Source organism: Anomaloglossus baeobatrachus, chromosome 3, assembly GCF_048569485.1.
Source record: "Anomaloglossus baeobatrachus isolate aAnoBae1 chromosome 3, aAnoBae1.hap1, whole genome shotgun sequence".
Taxonomy (NCBI): domain Eukaryota; kingdom Metazoa; phylum Chordata; class Amphibia; order Anura; family Aromobatidae; genus Anomaloglossus; species Anomaloglossus baeobatrachus.
This window is the reverse complement of record NC_134355.1, coordinates 46,477,679-46,501,401: the sequence shown is the minus strand read 5'-3', so window position 1 is coordinate 46,501,401 and position 23,723 is coordinate 46,477,679. Positions and strand designations below refer to the sequence as shown.

The 23,723-nt window shown below is 50.3% G+C and overlaps 1 protein-coding gene across 2 annotated transcripts in view; it reads left to right on the top strand.

Annotated features, from left to right (window-relative positions):
* The window catches only part of UBR2 (ubiquitin protein ligase E3 component n-recognin 2), a 394,151-nt gene that overhangs the window by 236,466 nt on the left and 133,962 nt on the right, over positions 1–23,723 (top strand). For both annotated transcript variants that reach the window (XM_075339174.1, XM_075339175.1), the window contains exons 26-28: positions 6,407–6,509; positions 6,875–6,984; positions 22,467–22,547. In XM_075339174.1, coding sequence (XP_075195289.1) covers positions 6,407–6,509; positions 6,875–6,984; positions 22,467–22,547 — 294 coding nt within the window. The remainder of the gene's footprint in view (positions 1–6,406; positions 6,510–6,874; positions 6,985–22,466; positions 22,548–23,723) is intronic.

Here is a 23,723-nt window from a genome sequence, read left to right as displayed (position 1 = left end):
AATGCTGGTTTAACCTGGCCTTGGTCTTAGCGATCCCTAGGTGTCCGGCCATCGGAATCTCATGTGCGATCCGCAACAACTCCGTCCGGAACGGATAGGGTACCACCAACTGTCGGTCCCGGGGCCACGCCTCCGGTGAACCCTGCTGGACCGTGGCCCGGTACAGCCGTCCTTGGTCCCAGACCACTCGCTCCGGGTCCGAGTCCGAGGGAGGCTGTGCCGCCTGCTCCTTTAGAGCTTTCAGGCTGTCGTCAGCTTCTAACGCTGCCTGAAACTCCTGACTAGATGTGGCCAGAATCGACGAGACTGTCACATCTTCAGTCAGTACCCCGGGACCTGTGTCCTGGCCTCCACCTGACTCGGCTGCCACTTGGTCAGAAGGGGAAGAGCTATCGGACCTCCGGGAGGCCCCTTGGCTTCCAGCACTCCCACTGCGGGTGACAGCGGCCACAGCCGCTGCGACCGTGGGTCGTGCCTGCTCCTCCTCCGTTCCTGACCAAGTCGCCGGTTCAGGCAGACCTACCTGGCTTCCTGACACCCCGGTTGTGGGGGAACCATGCACTGAGATCTTACCTGGGAGCACTTCCGCTCCTGGACCGGCCCCAATCTCACCTGCCTGTTCCCCTCCTGCAGCAACAGAACCCCGCTGTGAAATCTCTGGGGACCCCACATTGGCTGTGGTAGCCCCCACCCCACACACTGGTCCTCCCCCTGCAGCACCCTGCTCTCTGCTTATCCCTGCAGAGGGCAACAGATCCCAGCTCACAGGCTGGTTACTTGTAGAGGCATTGTCACACCTTTCTCTGACCCCCTCCCCTGTCACAGCTGCAGCTGTGTGTGTGTCTATGGTGTCTGTGCAAGCAGAAATATCAGAGTTCACTCCCTCCTCCCTTACATCATTCATAGATAACACATTAACATTGTCAGGAGTCATGTCAGCACTGGCTGAAGGTTCAGCCTTTGGGGCGGGGCCAAACTGGGAGGTTATTTGCCCCAAATCTGTCCCAAGTAGCACGTTTGCAGGGATCCGATCAGTTACCCCCACCTCCCTCACCCCTCGCCCTGCGCCCCAGTCCACATAAATGTCAGCAACAGGCAGCGCCGGGTCAATGCCTCCAATCCCGGAGACAGCGAGGGTTTTTCCAGGGATCAAGTCTTGGGGGGACACCATCTCAGGCCGCACCAGAGTCACCTCCGAGGCGCTGTCTCGCAGTCCTATGGTCACAGACTGGCCGACGGTGACAGGTTGGAAGCTGTCCAGGGACCTACCACCACCCCCACCCACACAATACACCTTGGGCGGCCCTTGGGACGGGGACGGAGCCGGGGCCTTGGGACGCTGAGGGCACATGGCCTTGAAGTGTCCAGGTAGGTTGCACTGGTGGCACCGTCTTGGCTCTGCCACGGGCCTGGAGAGGGGAGTTGAGGGGGACACCCCCTGCAGTCTAGGGGCAGGTGGGGCAGTCGCAGAGTTCATCTTACCCCCTCTCCAGGTGCTGCTGGTGGCCGCTCTCCTGGCCTCAGGGGCCCGGTTGTTGGTGTAGTCATCGGCAAGGGCAGCTGTAGCCGTGGACCCCTTTGGCTTCTGGTCTCGGATGAACTGGCGGAGATCCTCAGGGCAGTTCCACAAGAGTTGCTCCGTGATGAACAAGTCCAGGATCTCCGGTCCGGTGGAAAGCTGCAGGCCTTGGGTCCAGTGGTCGGCAGCTCGGGCAAGTGCCCGCCTGTGGTCAGCCCAGGAGTCCTTTGGTCCCTTCTGTAGGCTCCGGAACTTCTTGCGGTAGGACTCCGGGGTGAGGTTGTACTGTTGGATCAGGGCCCGCTTGATGGTGTCGTAGCCCTGATCTGCCTCAGCAGGCAAGTCCCCAAGGATATCCAGGGCCTTACCCCTTAAACGGGGGGTCAGGTATTTGGCCCACTGGTCCTTGTTCAGATGATGCTGCAAGCAAGTCCGTTCAAAAGCAGTCAAGAAAGAGTCCAAGTCTCCATCCTTCTCCAGCACTGGGAAGTCCTCAACACGGACCTTTGGAAGTTTGGTGTCTGGAAGGTCACGGGTGGCTGATGAGGGCCGGAGCTGAGCTAGCTGCAGCTGGTAGTTACGCTCTGCCTGGCGCTCTTCACGCGCTGCTTGCCGCTCACGCTCGGCCATGAGTTCCTTGTAGCCCTCCCGGTCTCCAGCCTGGCGTAGGGCCATAGCCATTTGAAGAAGGCTATCCGAGCCTCCCAGGCTCGGTGGAATGGCACGTGGTGATCTGCGGCCCGCTGCGGAGCCTGGTGATTCACTGTCCATTGCAGAGCGGAGGGCTGGCATCTGGCTCGTTGAGGACCCTTGGGTGAGCTGCTCCTCATCTTGTCCAGCAGTGCCCGGTTGTGCAATGTCCTCTGCAGAGCTGTTTTCTGGCGTCGAGCTCCTGGAGGACTCGTGGGCAACCTCCTCATTGCTGTCCACAGCACCGTCCTCCCTCTCTTCGGCTCCTGCTTTAGCATTGGCCAGTTGCATAGCTCTGCTCCTGGTGCCATCAGCCATTCTTGCAGACTTTTGGTCACTGACACAGAACTGACACCTGATGCCTCCACACACCTTACAGTATCTGCACTCTGACACTCTAGTGTTGAGCTGGTCTGAAGACCCCAGCAGCCACAGCTGCTGCAGGCAGTCTTTAGTGTCTGGGAGTATGGGTCTCACACTCACACACACTATTATCTCGATCCCACCGCTTGCCACCAATATGTCACAAACCACCGGGGGGGGTCACTCAGAAATCCCCCGCGCTGGCTACCAGTACGTCACAATCGGGGGGTAACAAGTGGGGGTCACCCCTACTTTATACCTCCCGACCGACAGACAGAGCACGTGACGCGCTCTCGAGCGCCCCTCTTATAGTCAGGCCAATTATGGAATTGCCCGACAATAAGCAAGGAGGCCGCTATACTACTTATGCCGATTATGGAAGGGTCCCCGGTGAGAGTAAGGTATATATTCCCCCGACCTCCGCGGGCGGAATATATAATATCTTCCCGAATCTCACTGGCCTCCCCACAATAATCCTTGGCACAACTCGCTGCCACCAACCGCTTTACGGTAACTATTAGCCGAACACACAGACGTGGGATTCAAGATCGAGATAACAGAACAGCCCAAGATTAATTATATAATTTAATCGCCTAAAGCACACTAGAAACTACAATATATACAATAGGGAATCTACAGAATATACATATGTCAGAGTACAGTTACAATCAAAGCATGGGTTACAAACAGGTATGCAATTCAATCAGTTACCTTGTGCGTCTGGCCACAGGGGGGCGCTGTAGACCAGGTTTCCAGGAACTCTCTCACAGGTCTGTCCCAACCAGGCCCCCGAGCAGAAGAACGCTGGAAAATGGCCGAAGTAGGGTTATCAACCTGGGCAGATCCAGGTCCCCTCCTACCTTAGTGACCTCACAGGGAAGCACTGCCACTCCCCCTGCATGGATCAGAATTATCCAGCAAAGGGGATTTTGGCTATAACTTTGCCTGGGAGCGTCGTAGGCAGACGCCAATGCTCTCATTGTGACAGTTATGAATTTAGCTACAGAACGAGGGGACTCATGACCTGTCTGCCAGTTCCCCATTGGCTGATATCACGCCTGGGGCATTTCCCAATGTCCTGTTCCCATAAAAAGGGGGTGCCGGCATCGTCCACATGCGGAGACACCATTTTTATGGTTGCCATATTTATCGGAAATATGGCTTGCGAGATATGAACCATTTTTTACTGGAGTCGTTCTGTCTGGCTACTTCCATAGCCTTGCTAATGAGATAGCAGCCCCAGCTACAGGGTGACGGCAGGGAGTCATCCTGGATCCATTGTCCTCACATCATCTCATTTCCATATCACAGGACATGGCCATGGATGTGTAAGTGGAATGTGACACCTTCCAGATGCTGCACATTGAGAATAAGAAGGGAGGGGGGCACTGCCAGGGAGTGATGAGAGCAATTATGACTTCTCGTCATAATTCCTCTTCATATCCCAGGCTTTACCTCACAAAAAAAAAAAAACTAAAAAAACTATAGCGAACCACAAATGATCAATTTTGATAAATGTTATTCAGTTCGTTTCTCAAATTTAAACCAAAGGGCATCCTAGTGTCTAAGTCAAAGATCCATTTTGCCTCTTTTAAATGCAATATAGACACAGGATTTCCTCCTCTCTTAGGTAAAAATATCTGTTCAATAGCATTGACTCTGAAGGAGTCCACATTGCCACTGTGCACATTAATAAAGTGCTGAGAGGCACCTGATGGGCTTCTGCTACTAATGTTTTTTATATCATAGAGATGTTCAGAAATCCTGCGTCTTAATGTGCGATTTGTACTACCTACATATTGTACATCACAGGAGGTGCCGGTAATGAAATAAATTACCCCACTGGATCCACAATTGATAAAAGTTTTGATATTAAATTCCTTTTTTGATGTACAAGAAAAAAATTTCAGTCTCTATTTTCTTTATATGATCATCTAAAAAAAAAAATTCGGTAGTCTTTTCTACTAAATTTAGCAAAGATTATTTTTCTATAGTTAATATTGTAAAAAAATTCTTGCCCATTTTGACTATCGATAATACCTTAAAAAACATTCTAGGGGATGGTATAAAGTTTGTTTCCAAAAGAAACCGCACCATAGGTTCGATTTTGTCTCCCAGTGACCACCTGAACAAAATTTCCCAGAATAAAAACAATGCAAGAACGTGGCTTTCCACTACTGGGTTTGTGCAAACATATGTACAATACAAAAAAATTTTTTTCTTGTACATCAAAAAAGGAATTTAATATCAAAACTTTTATCAATTGTGGATCCAGTGGGGTAATTTATTTGATTACCTGCACCTCCTGTGATGTACAATATGTAGGTAGTACAAATCGCACATTAAGACGCAGGATTTCTGAACATCTCTATGATATAAAAAACATTAGTAGCAGAAGCCCATCAGGTGCCTCTCAGCACTTTATTAATGTGCACAGTAGCAATGTGGACTCCTTCAGAGTCAATGCTATTGAACAGATATTTTTACCTAAGAGAGGAGGAAATCCTGTGTCTATATTGCATTTAAAAGAGGCAAAATGGATCTTTGACTTAGACACTAGGATGCCCTTTGGTTTAAATTTGAGAAACGAACTGAATAACATTTATCAAAATTGATCATTTGTGGTTCGCTATAGTTTTTTTAGTTTTTTTTTTTTTTTTTTTTTTTTTTTCCCAGACCTTCCAGTTTTTTGTTTATATTGCATAGTGATCAATCAGTCTTTATTCCACATATGTGTTGTGCTTGGTGCATGTTTAGCCAATGTAATCAGCTGTCCAGGTGATTGGTTGTCACATGTTTCTTTTTGGCTATAAAACATTTGTGTGTTCACTCATGATGTTAGATGACTAAGGACATACACTGTCCGAAACGCGTCTTCCTTTCCATTCATGTGAATTGGTTTTATCGCTTTTAACCTTGTTGAAATAAAAGTCGAAGTTTTTTATTTTACTGGACGCAGTTGCTGGATTTTCATTACTTACCTACATGCTGTGGATTTGCCTTCCATCCGTGCACCGTCTCAGGATCACATCATTTACATTGGGGTGAGCTGGACTTTTTTGTTTCTTTGCTTGTATACTAAAACTGAGGTTGCCTGGCCCGGCCAGGGGGTGTATACTGCAGAGGAGGAGCTAATGTGTTTTGCATCTACTTAGTGTCCTCCTATAGATAGGCAGCATAACACCCATGGTCCTGTGTCCCCCAATGATGGCTAAGAGAAAACTATTTTACGGTGAGTACACAAAAATCCGTTTTTCTTGGATTTTAAAACCCTTATATATCTGAGCTGACAACTAAAGGTATGTATAGAATCAGCCTGATAGTGCCAGTATAGCACCAGCTTTAGTTTATATACGAAAATCCGCTTGATTGGTGCGCTTTAATAAAAACAAACAAAGGAAAACTATGGAAGTTTGCTATCACCATAACCGTACTGACCTGGATAACTCTTGTTCCAGGACATTTTTAATGCACGTTTAACGCCGTAAAAACAAAACTCAAAAATAATCCCGGAATTGCATTTTTTGTTTTTTTCTTTTCGTTTTCATTTCACCACAAGTGGAATATTTCTCTCTCCATTTTTAAGGACCTTGCATTGTAAAACTACCAGATTCCAATTGATTTGGATCCCAACAAGAGGACACTTTGTAATCGGATTATTATCAAAGGACCCTTATGAGAAGTATAGATCTGAAGTGGAGAGCCCGTTTAATTGTTTTTTGGAAGGGGGGGGAATTGGTAGTGAACGATGTTTGGGGTTTTTTTTTCCCCTCCATGATTGTTTTATGATGTTAATTACAATAAAATGTTCTTAATAAGAATACAATTCTTCAGGTTCTTCATCTGATTGGAATGGCCTTACAAGAAGAGAACCAGCATCTGCAGAACATCAGCGAGGACAACGTTCTCACCTTTACTTTCTCAGAGAAGATCTCAAGTAAGTCCTATAGGTGACATCAGCAGATCTCATATGACATTGTGCTGCTGCTGGACACGATAACACAATACCAGCCCAAGACTGAGGTCTTGTCGCCATATTTTCTCCAATGATTTCATACTGCACGCCTCTGAATAGATAAGTGCATGTTTTAAGGACGTGGAATAAGAGGTGATGCCTGAAAGAGTTTTCGTTTTTCTGAAGGAGAACTACTTTGCTTACTTATTCTGTCTGTAAGGCTCATTCACCAGCCAGATCTCTGCAAGGAGCCTTGTATCTTTTTAGAGGTTTTTTATGGAGAATAAGTGGAGATTTAAAGAAACTTCAGTTATATCTTGCCTAATATTCGTTATCTGCCTTTTCAGGACCAGGCGAAGCTCCAAACACATCACCCAGCATCTTGGCTTTGTTGGAGACATTGCAGAATGCAGCCCACTTAGAGGTTCACAAGGATATGATCCGCTGGATTTTGAAGGTAACGTTTCACAAGGCACTGCATGATGACTTCTTCTGGCCACACTAAATGAAACTGCAGTGTCCTGCTGCCTCATTTGCAAGTAATAATAAATCTGAAATTCAGCAGGAATTGGATATGGTCATTACTCATATTCATAACTGCACATGTATGGAGCGATACAGCTCCATAAACAACAGCTGCCAACTGTATTATACAGCCAGAACCTGCCTGTAATAGCAGCGATCAGAGTTAGCTCCAATCACTGCTGCGTAGACACTTAAATGTCACTGTCAATTGCTTACAGTGGCATGTAGGTGTCACAGTTGTGGTCAGGAGTCAATTTGGGACCATTGGACTGTCAAGGGAGAAATTTAGGTAAGACTGCTAATGGAGTCTTTGTTCAGGGCAGGCCAGGAGGACGGGGCCAAATTAGATATCTGTACAGATATTATAAATGACTCAGAAGCAATGATTACAGAAACTGTGTTCACTCTTTGAGCCAGTATAGGTGACTGACCCGTGTAATGAATAGATCAGATATTAGTATTACATTTCAACCTTCAAACATGTACAAAGTATCAAAATCTGTCTTTTCTCACACATCGAAACCGTATAGGGAGGTTCAGGGAGATGCGTAGAAACACATATTTCATTTCACAGATAACACATTCCTCCTTTGTGTGAAATTACTGATAAGACTTTTACTATGAAGACCTTCACTGTTCATTGTTTGTACAATTCTTCACTCTCCCTGATTAACCCGTCTTGAACATACAACTTAGGATCATATTATGGCATCTGTGCGATTGTCATATAGATTCATAGATATTTATGCATTGACATCTATATTTTGATTATTTACATACACAGATAATCTTATTACATTTGCACAAACAACCTATAGCCCAGGCTACCCTCACAGGACTACTTTCCCTGGGCTTCCCCACTAATTACTAGGCAGTTGGGGCAAGATTAACATCCATTTGGGCCCCAATTAGCGCACTCTGTGACAAAAGCATGAGGTGCACATGGGTTGCTCTCAAGACTTTCTAAAGACCTCAGTTGCCGCGGTCTTGGTGCCTATATGAAGTCTAGCTGCAGGCCAGACTTCATAGCAGATCATGATTTTTACTATATACTGCAATGCTGAAGTATTGCAATAAATAATTCAAGCAATCATATAATGACAGGTTCCTATCCTCTAGGGGAAATGAAACATAAAGTAAAAATTAAAAAAAAAAATTAAAACATGTTAAAGTGAAGGAATTCATAACTTTCTCTTCCTGAAGAATATATAAAAAGTAAGTTTTAAGTATCTATTTATTTTACTTTGTGTTGTTGTTTTTTTATATATAAGGCTGCTACAATAAAACTGCTGTATGAGTTTGATATCACTGTAATTCTACTGACCTAAAGAATCACGCTGCCAGGAAAATGAAAACCAAAAATCGGTAGCAGATTTTGATTTTTTTTTCCACTGCACTTTAAAAAGATGTTCACAGTTTTCAGTACATGATATAGTAAAATGAATGATGTCTTTCAAAAGTACAACTCTTCCCACAAAAAAACAAGTCATCATACTGCTTTATTAATGGAAAAAATAAAACCTCATTCTTCTTTGAAGTAGAGGAGGAGAAAAATACAAAAGTTTATAGAAATAAATTTGGCTTCGTACCCTAAGGGGCGAGGTATTTAACCCCTTCAGCCCCAGAGCGTTTTGCATTTTTGTTTTTTGCTCCCCTTCTTCCGAGAGCCGTAACTTTTTTTATTTTTCCGTCAATCTTGCCATATGAGGGCTTGTTTTTTGCGGGACGAGTTGTACTTTTAAATAAAATTATAGGTTTTACTATATAGTGTACTGGAAAAACTGCAAAAAAAAGTGTGATCGCACAATAGTTTTTGGGATCTTATTCACGGTGTTCACTATATGGTAAAACTGATCTGTGGGTATGATGCCTGAGGTCGGTGCGAGATTGTAGACACCAAACGTGATACAAGGTTTACTTGTATCTAAGGGGTTTAAAAAAATTCACAAGCTTGTCCAATAAAAGTGGCGTATGTTTTGCGCCATTTTCCAAAACCCGTAGCGTTCTCATTTTTTGGGATCTATGGCTCAGTGACTGTTTATTTTTGGCGTCTCGAGCTGACATTTTTAATGGTACCATTTTTTGCGCAGATGCTACGTTTTGATCGCCTGTTATTGCATTTTGCGTAAAACTTGCAGCAACCAAAAAACGTAATTTCTTTGTCGCTCCATTGGGAGACCCAGACAATTGGGTGTATAGCTTCTGCCTCTGGAGGGCACACAAAGTATTACACTTTAAAAAAGTGTAACCCCTCCCCTCTGCCTATACACCCTCCCGTGGACCACGGGCTCCTCAGTTTTATGCTTTGTGTGGAAGGAGGCACACATCCACTCATGCATTCTCATACATACAGTTATGACGGATGGAAGAAAAGAGGACCCCGATGGGGTCCCCGGCATGTTCCCTTCTCACCCCACTATGTCGGCGGTGTTGTTAAGGTTGAGGTACCCATTGCGGGTACGGAGGCTGGAGCCACATGCCGTCTCCTTCACCATCCCTTATGCGGCTCTGGGAGAAGTGGGATCCTAAGCGGTCATCCACGTGCTGGGACTGTGCTCCATCCGCAGCCCCTGGTGGAACCTGCCGGACCGGAGCTTCTATACCCCCAGGGACCGGGCCCTGCAACTTGGAGGTACTCTGTGTCTCCATGTGGGGACTGTACAGGGAGGGAGGTCGCACCTTCTCCCCGGAAGCCGCGGTAGTTCCGTCCGTTGTTTGGGGGTTTTTTTCGGCGGACTTCCGCGCCGACCGTGCCTGCTTGTCGGGCACGGCCTTAAATTTAGTCCCCGGCTTCGCCGCTGCCTAGTCGCGCAAAATCCCGCCCCCGGGCCTGCCTGTCAGGGGTAAGGGCGGGATTACCGACATGACGTCGGCTTTGAGGGCTGGAGCATCTTTACATGTCTCCCCCCACCCTCATTGACCACTTGGGGACTCCAGATTCCCGCTCTTTGCTGGCGCCGCCCTCTGCTCCATCCCCCCCCTGAGAGCTCCGGCGGCCATTTTTAGCATTCTGCCGGTGGATGCTACTCAGCGGCAAAGCTCTGCAGCTCCGGGGGATCCACGACAGGGAATCTGGAGGTCACACTCCGCTCGTTAGCGGTTGGTAAGCCACACCGGTCACCCGGTGCTGGTCCCCCTAGGGTGCCGGTATGTGTGTATATATATATGTGTGTGTGTGTGTGTGTGTATGTATATGTATGTATGTATATATATATATATAGATATAGATATAGATATATATATATATATAGATAGATAGATAGATATATCTGTTCGGAAAGGCTGTATACCCTTTTCCCATATACCCTCAGTGGTCACTCTCCTAAGAGACAACAGCATGTCGTCCACAAGGAGCAAAGCTACTAAGGCACAGATTTTTTTCGCGGCCTGTACCTCTTGTGGGGCTATGTTGCCTGCGGGATCCACCTACCCTCACTGTGAGCAATGCTCGACTCCTGCCACGCTTGCTCAGCCGGAGCCTCGGGCACTTGTGGGACCCTCGGCTCATGTAGATCCCCCTGCTCCCCCTGAGCAGGCTGCAGGGACAGAGGCACCGTTGTTGGCCTCTTTCGCTGAGACACTCTCACAGTCACTTTCTCAATCCATTGCACAGTCTATGGACAAATGGTCATCTAAGCTCCTTGAGGCATTGCAGTCCAGGCCGGGCCCTTCACAGGCCCCGGCCCCTGTTAGTTTGTCTCCTCCAGGCCCTTCTCGGTCCGCGCCGCAGCGCGCTCCCAGGATAGCCCCTAGGTCCCAGGCGGAGGACTCATGCCTGGATCGCAGCCCCGGGCCGGCTAAGCGGCCTCGCTGGGACTCTTCCCCGGCCTCCTCACGCTGCTCTGGATCCCAGCTTGAGGACTCTCAGGAAGACGAGGCGGACGTGGGAGCTCAGGGCTCTGACCCTGACTTCACCCTTAACCTTGATGCCCCTGAGGGGGACGCCTTGGTAAATGATCTTATCTCGTCCATCAACCAGGTGTTAGATCTCTCACCCCCACCTCCTCCTGCAGAGGAGCCGGCTTCTCAACAGGAGAAACACCAATTTCGATTCCCCAAACGTACGCGCAATACGTTTTTTGATCACTCTAACTTCAGGGACGCTGTCCAGAAGCCCAGAGCGGTCCCGGACAAGCGCTTTGCTAAACGGCACACAGACACGCGTTATCCCTTTTCACCTGAAGTCGTTAAGGGCTGGGCACACTTCCCCCAAGGTGGATCCTCCAGTCTCTAGATTGGCTGCTAGGTCCGTTGTGTCTGTTGCCGATGGCTCATCCCTGAAGGATGCCACTGACAGACAGATAGAGCTCTTGGTGAAGTCTATTTATGAGGCCACGGGCGCGTCTTTCGCCCCGGCCTTTGCGGCCGTGTGGGCTCTACAAGCAATCTCGGCATGTCTGACGGAGATTAATGCCGTCACGCGGAATTCTGCTCCGCAGGTTTATTCCTTGACCTCTCAGGCATCAGCATTTTCGTCCTACGCCATGAACGCCGTCCTGGACTCCGCTAGCCGTACGGCTGTGGCTTCCGCTAACTCCGTGGCAGTCCATAGGGCCATGTGGCTGCGCGAATGGAAAGCAGACTCTGCTTCCAAAAGGTTCTTAACTGGTTTGCCGTTTTCCAGCGACCGTTTGTTTGGCGAACGGTTGGATGAGATTATTAAGGAATCCTCGGGAAAGAACTCCTCCTTACCCCAGTCCAAACCTAAGAGACCTCAGCAGAGGAAAATCCAATCGAGGTTTCGGTCTTTTCGTCCCTCCGCCAAGACCCAATCCTTTTCGTCCAACTGGCCGGAGAAAGGCCAGAGAAACTCCTATGCGTGGCGGTCCAAGTCACGCCCCCAAAAGGCCGCGGGAGGCACTGCCTCCAAGACAGCCTCCACATGACTCTCTGCCTCATCTAGCCACATCCTCGGTCGGTGGCAGGCTCTCCCGCTTTGGCGACGCCTGGTGGCCACACGTTCAAGACCGATGGGTGAGAGACATTCTGTCTCATGGTTACAGGATAGAGTTCAGCTCTCGTCCTGCGGCTCGTTTCTTCAGAACCTCCCCACCCCCCGCACAGGCCGACGCACTTTTTCAGGCAGTGGACGCTCTAAGGATAGAGGGAGTCGTGATTCCCGTTCCGCTTCAGGAACGTGGTTGCGGATTTTACTCCAACTTGTTCGTGGTGCCAAAAAAGGACGGGTCATTCCGTCCCGTTCTGGACCTCAAGCTGCTCAACAGACATGTGAGAACCAGACGGTTTCGGATGGAATCTCTCCGCTCGGTCATCGCCTCGATGTCACAAGGAGACTTCCTAGCATCGATCGACATCAAAGATGCTTATCTCCATGTGCCGATCGCACCCGAACATCAACGTTTCCTGCGTTTCGCCATCGGGGACGAACACCTCCAGTTCGTGGCATTGCCTTTCGGCCTGGCGACAGCCCCACGGGTTTTCACCAAAGTCATGGCATCCGTCGTGGCGGTCCTGCACTCTCAGGGCCACTCGGTGATCCCTTACTTGGACGATCTCCTAGTCAGGGCCCCTTCTCTGGTGGCGTGTCAACAAAGTCTTACCGTCACTCTGGCGACTCTCCAGCAGTTCGGGTGGATCATCAATTACCCGAAATCCAAGTTGACGCCGACCCAATCACTGACTTACCTCGGGATGGAGTTTCATACCCAGCCAGCGTTAGTCAAGCTAGCGCGGGACAAACAGCTTTCTCTGCAGGCGGGGGTGCAGTCACTTCTTCGGAGTCAGTCACACCCCTTAAGGCGTCTCATGCACTTCCTGGGGAAGATAGTTGCAGCTATGGAGGCAGTGCCGTTCGCGCAATTCCCTCTACGGCCACTCCAATGGGACATTCTTCGCAAATGGGACAAGAGTGCTGCTTGCCTCGACAAGAACATCTCTCTTTCCCTCGTAACCAAAACATCACTTCAGTGGTGGCTCCTACCCACATCTCTGTCCCGGGGAAAATCCTTCCTACCCCCAACCTGGGCCATGGTCACCACGGACGCGAGCATGTCAGGATGGGGAGCGGTTTTTCTCCACCACAGGGCTCAAGGAACCTGGACTCCAATAGAATCGTCCCTTCAGATCAATATCCTGGAGATAAGGGCAGTATATCTAGCCCTATTGGCTTTCCATCGGTGGCTGGAGGGCAGGCAGATCCGAATCCAGTCGGACAACGCCACTGCCGTCGCCTACATCAACCACCAAGGCGGCACTCGCAGTCGTCAAGCCTTCCAGGAAGTCCGGCGGATTCTGCAGTGGGTGGAAGACACAGACTCCACCATCTCCGCAGTTCACATCCCGGGCGTAGAAAACTGGGAATCAGATTTTCTTAGTCGTCAGGGCATGGACGCGGGGGAATGGTCTCTTCACTCAGACGTGTTTCGAGAGATCTGTCGCCGCTGGGGAACGCCGGACGTCGATCTCATGACGTCACGACACAACAACAAGGTCCCGGCCTTAATGGCACGGTCTCAGGATCACAGAGCTCTGGCAGCGGACGCTTTGGTCCAGGATTGGTCGCAGTTTCGACTGCCATACGTGTTTCCCCCTCTGGCGATGCTGCCCAGGGTACTACGCAAGATCCGGTCCGAATGCCGTTGCGCCATTCTCGTCGCTCCAGACTGACCGAGGCGGTCGTGGTATCCGGAGCTGTGGCATCTCACGGTGGGTCAACCGTGGGCACTTCCAGACCGCCCAGACTTGCTGTCACAAGGCCCGTTTTTCCATCTGAATTCTGTGGCCCTCAACCTGACTGTGTGGCCATTGAGTCCTGGCTCCTAGCGTCTTCAGGGTTATCTCAGGATGTCATTGCCACCATGAGACAAGCCAGGAAACCAACATCCGCCAAGATCTATCACAGGACTTGGCAAATCTTCTTTTCTTCAGCGCTCTATTGGGAGACCCAGACGATTGGGGTATAGCTACTGCTAGCTATACCCCAATCGTCTGGGTCTCCCAATAAGAGCTAGAAGAAAAGGAATTTACGGTAAGTAACAAAATTCCCTTTCTTTTTCGCTCCTAATTGGGAGACCCAGACAATTGGGTGTATAGCTACTGCCTCCGGAGGCCGCACAAAGTACTACACTTAAAAGTGTAAGGCCCCTCCCCTTCTGGCTATACACCCCCCCCGTGGGAGCACGGGTCCTTCAGTTTTTTGCTTTGTGCGAAGGAGGTCAGACACGCACGCATAGCTCCACTGTTTAGTCAGCAGCAGCTGCTGACTATGTCGGATGGAAGAAAAGAGGACCCATACAAGGGTCCCCAGCATGCTCCCTTCTCACCCCACTTTTTGTCGGTGGTGCTTGTTAAGGTTGAGGTACCCATGGCGGGTACGGAGGCTGGAGCCCACATGCTGATTCCTTCCCCATCCCCATTAGGGCTCTGGGCGAAGTGGGATTTTACCGGTCTCCAGGCACAGAGACCGTGCTCCATCCGCAGCCCCTGGAGAAGCCGCTGGATATGGAGCTGAGTATCGTCAGGGACATGGCCCTGCTCCGTCAAGGTACTCTGTGTCCCCGTGCATACGCGCGCACACCGCAGCATGGCTGGGTGTGTTAGTGCGCCGGGGACAACAGCGCTGCTGCGCTTGTGCCATTTCCTCACTTCAGCTTAGCTGAGTGGGTAGACTCAGGGAGAACGGTCGCGCCGGCCGCTGGGACTGCGACGCGGCTGGGACTTGTGGTGCGCCGGGGACTTCCGCGCTGGCCGTGCATATGTCACGGCCGCGCTTATTACTACAGTCCCCGGCTTTTGCGGCCTAGTTCGTTCGTTCCCGCCTCCGCACCTGCCAGTCAGGAGGAGGGCGGGACGCTGTACAGAGCATCAGCGCTGAGGGCTGGAGTCGTTTTTACATACTCCAGCCCTCACACCAGGCACAGTAGGACGCAGTTTCCCGCTCTTTGTTTGTGGCACGCCCACGGTCCGCCCCTCTTCACAGAACGCCGGCAGCCATTCCTGCCTGCACGCTGAGCTGCAGAGGGGAGACGGGGAGACCCAGACACGGGATTCTACGGCCTCATACCCGCTGTTCAGCGGGCGGTAAGCAGCCCTCAAGGGCTCACCCCCACTTGTGCCGTTTGTATACTGAGTATTTTGTGTTGCAAATACTTTGTACTGTACGGTCGCTGGTGATTCTCGGCTATATACCCTCCTAGATTACAAGGAGGCAACAGCATGTCGTCCGCAAAACGCAAGGGTGCCAAGGCACAGACATTATATGCTGCCTGTACCGCATGTGGGGCTGCTCTACCGGCAGGTTCCACTGACCCCCATTGTGTGCAGTGCTCGGCCCCTGTGCAACTTGCACAGCCGGGGCCTCTGCTGGACGTGACCCAGGGTGTACCACCTGTGAATGCTGTCCAGGTGACAGGAACGGAGTTTGCAGCTTTTGCTGACAGATTGTCTATGACCATGTCAAGGATTCTTGAAACATTGCAGTCTAGACCAGTAACTCAGACCACGGACACTGTGGCATCATTGCTCCCTGGTCCCCCTCAGCTGGAACACTTCCAAGCTCCGGGGGTGTCACATGCACCCCAGGGTGACGATTCTGACTCGGACGACAGTCCCAGACAACCTAAGCGGGCTCGTTATGAAGGGCCCTCAACTTCGTCTCACTGGTCAGGGTCCCAGCGGGACGGATCTATGGGTGATGAGGCGGATGTAACTGATCAAGATTCTGATCCTGGGTCCGCCCTCAATCTGGATACACCGGATGGTGACGCCATAGTGAATGATCTTATAGCGTCCATCAATAGGATGTTAGATATTTCTCCGCCAGCTCCTACTCAGGAGGAGGCAGCTTCACAGCAGGAGAAATTCCATTTCAGATATCCCAAGCGTAAATTAAGCACTTTTCTGGACCACGCTGACTTTAGAGATGCAATCCAGAAACACCACGCTTATCCTGAGAAGCGGTTTTCTAAACGGCTTAAAGATACACGCTATCCTTTTCCCCCTGACGTGGTCAAGGGTTGGACCCAGTGTCCCAAGGTGGACCCTCCAATCTCGAGGCTTGCAGCTAGATCCTTAGTTGCAGTAGAAGATGGAGCGGCACTTAAAGATGCCACTGACAGGCAGATGGAGCTCTGGCTGAAATCCATCTATGAAGCTATTGGAGCGTCGTTGGCGCCAGCTTTCGCAGCCGTATGGGCACTCCAAGCTATTTCAGCTGGGCTTATACAGGTCGACTCGGTCACACGTACATCTGCCCCGCAGGTGGCACCATTGACCTCTCAAATGTCTGCATTCGCGTCTTACGCGATTAATGCTGTCCTGGACTCTACGAGCCGTACGGCGGTGGCGTCAGCCAACTCCGTGGTTTTGCGCAGAGCCCTGTGGTTGAGAGAATGGAAAGCAGATTCTGCTTCCAAGAAGTGCTTAACCAGTTTGCCCTTTTCTCGTGACCGATTGTTTGGGGAGCGTTTGGATGAAATCATTAAACACTCCAAGGGTAAGGACTCATCCTTACCTCAACACAGACAAAACAAGCCCCAACAAAGGAGGGGTCAGTCTGGTTTTCGGTCCTTTCGAGGCTCAGGCAGGTCCCAATTCTCCTCGTCCAAGAGGACTCAAAAGGATCAGAGAGGCTCAGATTCTTGGCGGACGCAGTCACGCCCAAAAAAGACAGCAGGAAGAACCGTTACCAAGACGGCTTCCTCATGACTTTCAGCCTCCTCTCTCCGCATCCTCGGTCGGTGGCAGGCTCTCCCGCTTTGGCGGCATTTGGCTGTCACAGGTCAAAGACCGTTGGGTGAGGGACATTCTGTCTCACGGGTACAGGATAGAATTCGTCTCTCGTCCTCCAACTCGTTTCTTCAGAACTTCCCCACCGCCCGACCGAGCCGATGCTCTGCTGCAGGCGGTGACCGCTCTAAAGGCGGAAGGAGTGGTGACTTCCGTTCCTCTTCAGGAACAAGGTCACGGTTTTTACTCCAATCTGTTTGTGGTGCCAAAGAAGGACGGGTCCTTTCGGCCCGTCCTGGATCTAAAGTTGCTCAACAAACATGTAAAAACCAGGAGGTTCCGGATGGAATCTCTCCGCTCCGTCATAGCCTCAATGTCTCAAGGAGATTTCTTAGCATCAATAGACATCAAGGATGCTTATCTTCACGTGCCGATTGCGCCAGAGCATCAGCGTTTTCTACGCTTCGTTATAGAAAGCGAACACCTGCAGTTCGTAGCGTTACCTTTCGGGCTGGCAACAGCCCCTCGGGTCTTCACCAAGGTCATGGCAGCAGTAGTAGCTGTCCTGCACTCGCAGGGTCACTCCGTGATCCCGTATTTGGACGATCTACTTATAAAGGCACCCTCTCAAGAGGCATGCCAACACAGCCTGAACGTGGCACTGAAGACTCTCCAGAGTTTCGGGTGGATTATCAACTTTTCAAAGTCAAATCTAACCCCGACCCAATCACTAACATATCTTGGCATGGAGTTTCATACTCTCTCAGCGATAGTGAAGCTTCCACTGGACAAGCAGTGCTCTCTGCAGACAGGGGTGCAATCTCTCCTGCAGGGCCAGTCCCACTCCTTGAGGCGCCTCATGCATTTCCTAGGGAAGATGGTGGCAGCAATGGAAGCAGTCCCTTTCGCGCAGTTTCATCTGCGCCCTCTACAATGGGACATTCTCCGCCAATGGGACGGGAAGTCGACGTCCCTCGACAGGGATGTCTACCTCTCTCAGGCAACCAAGGACTCTCTCCGTTGGTGGCTTCTTCCCACCTCATTGTCAAAAGGAAAGTCGTTCCTACCCCCATCCTGGGCGGTGGTCACGACAGATGCGAGCCTATCAGGGTGGGGAGCAGTGTTTCTTCACCACAGGGCTCAGGGTACGTGGACTCAGAGAGAGTCCACCCTTCAGATCAATGTTCTGGAAATCAGAGCAGTCTATCTTGCTCTGCGAGCCTTCCAACAGTGGCTGGAGGGCAAGCAGATCCGGATTCAGTCGGACAATTCCACAGCGGTGGCGTACATCAACCACCAAGGGGGAACACGCAGTCGACAAGCCTTTCAAGAAGTCCGGCGGATTCTGACGTGGGTGGAAAACACAGCATCCACCATATCCGCAGTTCACATCCCAGGCGTGGAAAACTGGGAAGCAGACTTTCTCAGTCGCCAGGGCATGGACGCAGGGGAATGGTCCCTTCACCCGGACGTGTTTCAGGAGATCTGTCGCCGCTGGGGGATGCCGGACGTCGACCTGATGGCGTCACGGCACAACAACAAGGTCCCGGTTTTCATGGCACGGTCTCACGATCACCGAGCTCTGGCGGCAGACGCCTTAGTTCAGGATTGGTCGCAGTTCCGACTACCTTATGTGTTCCCACCTCTGGCATTGTTGCCCAGAGTGCTCCGCAAAATCAGGTCCGACTGCCGTTGCGCCATTCTCGTCGCTCCAGACTGGCCAAGGAGGTCGTGGTACCCGGATCTGTGGCATCTCACGGTAGGACAACCGTGGGCGCTACCAGGCCGTCCAGACTTGCTGTCTCAAGGGCCGTTTTTCCATCTGAATTCTGCGGCCCTGAACCTGACTGTGTGGCCATTGAGTCCTGGATCCTAGGGACCTCAGGTTTTTCTCATGATGTTGTTGCCACCATGAGACAGGCTAGGAAACCATCCTCCGCCAAGATCTACCACAGAACGTGGAAGATATTCTTATCTTGGTGCTCTGCTCAGGGAGTTTCTCCCTGGCCATTTGCATTACCTATTTTTCTTTCCTTCCTGCAGTCTGGGTTGGAAAAAGGTTTGTCGCTTAGCTCCCTTAAAGGACAAGTCTCTGCGCTATCCGTATTCTTTCAGAAGCGCCTGGCGCGACTTCCTAAGGTACGCACGTTCCTGCAAGGGGTTTGTCATATCATTCCCCCTTACAGGCGGCCATTGGAACCCTGGGATCTGAACAAGGTTCTGATTGCTCTCCAGAAGCCACCTTTCGAGCCTATGAAGGAGATTTCCTTTTCTCGGCTTTCACAGAAAGTGGCTTTTCTGGTGGCGGTCACGTCTCTTCGGAGAGTGTCAGAGCTGGCGGCGTTATCTTGCAAATCTCCCTTCCTGGTGTTTCACCAAGACAAGGTAGTACTGCGTCCAATTCCAGAGTTTCTTCCCAAGGTGGTATCTTCCTTTCATCTCAATCAGGATATCACTTTACCATCTTTGTGTCCGCATCCAGTTCACCATTTTGAAAAGGGTTTACATCTGTTGGACCTGGTGAGAGCACTCAGGATCTACATTTCCCGCACGGCGTCTCTGCGCCGTTCGGATGCACTCTTTATCCTGGTCGCTGGTCAGCATAAAGGGTCGCAAGCTTCCAAATCCACCCTTGCGCGGTGGATCAAGGAACCAATTCTTCACGCCTACCGTTCTGCTGGGCGTCCGACTCCTTCTGGACTGAAGGCCCATTCTACCAGAGCCGTGGGTGCGTCCTGGGCATTACGGCATCAGGCTACGGCTCAGCAGGTGTGCCAGGCGGCTACCTGGTCGAGTCTGCACACTTTCACCAAGCATTATCAGGTGCATACCTACGCTTCGGCGGATGCCAGCCTAGGTAGACAAGTCCTGCAGGCGGCGGTGGCCCACCTGTAAGAAAGGGCTGCCTGACAGCCCGATCGCGAGGTATTATTTTACCCACCCAGGGACTGCTTTTGGACGTCCCAATTGTCTGGGTCTCCCAATTAGGAGCGAAAAAGAAGAAGGGAATTTTGTTTACTTACCGTAAATTCCTTTTCTTCTAGCTCCAATTGGGAGACCCAGCACCCGCCCTGTTTTTCTGAGGGTATTTGTTTTTCGGGTGCACATGTTGTTCATGTTAATAACTTACGTTCTCCGATATTGTTTATCGGATTGAATTTGTTTTTGAAACAGTTATTGGCTTTCCTCCTTCTTGCTTTTGCACTAAAACTGAAGGACCCGTGCTCCCACGGGGGGGTGTATAGCCAGAAGGGGAGGGGCCTTACACTTTTAAGTGTAGTACTTTGTGCGGCCTCCGGAGGCAGTAGCTATACACCCAATTGTCTGGGTCTCCCAATTGGAGCTAGAAGAAAAGGAATTTACGGTAAGTAAACAAAATTCCCTTCATCCTGGTGCTCTTATAACGGCGTTCCTCCATGGCCATTTGCATTACCCACATTTCTTTCATTCCTACAATCTGGAATGGACAAGGGTTTGTCCCTCGGCTCTCTCAAGGGCCAAGTGTCGGCGCTCTCCGTGTTTTTTCAAACGCGTCTAGCCAGGCTTCCGCAGGTCCGCACGTTCCTGCAGGGGGTTTTCCACATGGTTCCACCTTACAAACGTCCGTTGGAACCTTGGGATCTTAATAGGGTCCTGACGGCTCTTCAAAAGCCGCCTTTTGAGCCGCTGCGGGATGTCTCTCTCTCCCGTCTTTCTCAGAAGGTGGCCTTCCTGGTGGCAGTCGCGTCACTTCGGAGAGTGTCCGAGCTTGCAGCGCTGTCATGCAAAGCTCCCTTCCTGGTTTTCCACCAGGATAAGGTGGTTCTGCGTCCTGTTCCGGAATTTCTCCCTAAGGTGGTATCCCCTTTTCATCTGAATCAGGATATCTCCTTACCTTCCTTTTGCCCTAATCCAATTCACCAGTGTGAAAAGGATTTGCACTCTTTGGATCTAGTGAGAGCACTCCGGTTCTACGTGTCTCGCACGGCGCCCCTGCGCCGTTCAGACGCGCTCTTTGTCCTTGTCGCTGGCCAGCGTAAGGGCTCTCAGACCTCCAAGTCAACCTTGGCTCGGTGGATCAAGGAACCGATTCTCGAGGCCTACCGTACTTCTGGGCTTCCGCCCCCTTCAGGGTTGAAAGCCCATTCTACCAGAGCCGTAGGTGTGTCCTGGGCATTGCGGCACCGAGCGACGGCTCAGCAGGTGTGTCAGGCAGCTACGTGGTCTAGTCTGCACACTTTCACGAAGCACTATCAAGTGCATACCTATGCTTCGGCAGATGCCAGTCTAGGTAGGCGAGTCCTCCAGGCGGCGGTTGCCCACCTGTACGAGGGGGCTGTTTTTCGGCTCTTTTTATTGAGGTATTGCTTTACCCACCCAGGGACTGCTCTTGGACATCCCAATTGTCTGGGTCTCCCAATGGAGCGACAAAGAAGAAGGGAATTTTGTTTACTTACCGTAAATTCCTTTTCTTCTAGCTCCTATTGGGAGACCCAGCACCCGCCCCTGTGCCCTTTGGGCTGGTTGTTCTTTTGTGTACACATGTTGTTGATGTTGATTTGTTCTTTGGGTTCATGGTCTTCAGTTCTCCGAACATCCTTCGGATTGAATTTACCATAGACCAATTTATAAGTTTTCTCCTTCCTGCTTTTGCACCAAACTGAGGAGCCCGTGGTCCGCAGGAGGGTGTATAGGCAGAGGGGAGGGGTTACACTTTTTAAAGTGTAATACTTTGTGTGGCCTCCAGAGGCAGAAGCTATACACCCAATTGTCTGGGCCTCCCAATAGGAGCTAGAAGAAAAGGAATTTACGGTAAGTAAACAAAATTCCCTTTTTTGGTGTTTGGAAAATTTTTGCCGCTACGCCATTTACCAATCAGATAAATTGATTTTATATTTTGATCGGGCATTTCTGAACGCGGCGATACCAAATGTGTATATTTTTAATTTTTTTAACCCTTTAATTTTCAATGGGGTGAAAGGGGGGTGATTTGAACTTTGTTTTTTTTTTTGTTGTTTTTTATTTTTTAAAACTTTTTTTCACATTTTTTTTTTTTTTTTTTACTAGTCCCCCTAGGGGGCTATATGGATCAACAATGCGATCGCTCTGCACTATCTGCTGATCACAGCTACACAGCTGTAAACAGCAGATATGCTCACTTTCTGATTCATTCGGCTCTGGGCCGAGTGAAACCGAAAGTGACACATGATAGCTACAGGCGTCATCACATGACCCTGTGCTACCATGGCAACCACCGAAAGTCACGTGATCATGCACGTGACGTCCGGTGGGGGCGGCGGTAAGTGAAAATAATGGCCACGCCCATATACATCCCATATACATCTTGCTGCCAGACTTTGTCAGCGAGATGTAATGGGTTAAATGTTGCGGGGGGAATGCGATTCCACTCGTAACATGCAGGCACACATGTCAGCTGTTGAAAACAGCTGATATGTGTGCGGATCGCCGCAATCTGCCCACGGCAGGGGGCGGGGATTAACCCCACACGATCCATGACGGATAGATCAGTCATTGGTCGTGAAGGGGTTAACTGCAGCCTATGAAGTATTAAATTTACCAACTTTGTTTTACTCACAAGAAAAATTCACTGTTGCTGAAGAAAAATGAGCCAGTGTGTCCTCTTGATTTAATTGTTTGCTTTTTCAGTAATAAGAAGGAATATTACCTCTTAATTGTAGAACACAGTGCTGATATGTGATTATATATTTCTTTTTTTTTCTTCCCTAGACTTTTGGAACAATTAAGAAAATTCGAGAAAGTTCCTCTGCAGTTCCAGTGGTGGAGATTGAGGGGAACGTGTTGGAGCAGGTATTGATTCGTCCCATATCAACTTATCAAAAAGAAAAGGGCATAAGTAGTCTAAAAGATTACTTCAAGCGATGTAAATAGTGATCATGAGACATTAATTAAAGGGACATTTCAAATTTTCCAGATTTCTCGACGTTGTCAGTTTTCTGTTGTAAGATTCAGACCTCCGAGATCCCCGCTAATCTGGAGAATAAAGGCTACACCAGAGCTGTGTCCCCTGCACGGCGCCCCACAACATTTGGTTGTGCAATTGAATCAGGAGGCTGCAGTAGCTGGGAGCTCAGCCCTGTAAGGGAAAAATTAGAGGAGGATGTAACAATGCAGTTGTGGTCAAAAGTTTTGAGGCTGACACCATTTTTTGATTTTCACCTACTTTGCTGCTTTAGGCCCTGTACGCACTTACCAGATTTTGCCGCGGATTTTCTGCGGATTTGCTGCATGTTTCGCTGCAGAAAATGTTCATAACATCGCTGCAGTGAATCACCAGCAAAACCTATGGGAAAATAAAAATCCTGTGCGCACTAGGCGGAATTTGACAGCTGCATGTTTTGCTGCGGGATTCCCGCAGCAAAACAATTGCATGTCACTTCTTTCTTTGTCGCTCCATTGGGAGACCCAGACAATTGGGTGTATAGCTTCTGCCTCTGGAGGCCACACAAAGTATTACACTTTAAAAAGTGTAACCCCTCCCCTTTGCCTATACACCCTCCCGTGGACCACGGGCTCCTCAGTTTAGTCTTTGGAGAAATGGTCTTCTAGGCTCCTGGAGGCATTGCAATCCAGACCGGTCCCTTCACAGGCTCCGGTTCCTGTTAGCTTGTCTCCTCCAGGCCCCTCTCGGTCCGCGCCGCAGCGCGCTCCTAGGTTGGCCCCTAGGTCTCAGGCGGAGGACTCCTGCCCGGACCGCAGTCCCAGACCGGCAAAGCGGTCCCGCTGGGACTCTTCCCCGTCTTCCTCACGCTGCTCGGAGGACTCTCAGGAAGATGAGGCGGATGTGGGAGCTCAGGGCTCTGACCCTGACTTCGCCCTTAACCTTGATACACCTGAGGAGGATGCCTTAGTAAATGATCTTATCTCATCCATCAACCAGGTGTTGGATCTCTCTCCCCCGCCTCCTCCTGTGGAGGAGTCGGCTTCGCAGCAGGAGAAACACCAGTTTCGGTTCCCCAAACGTAC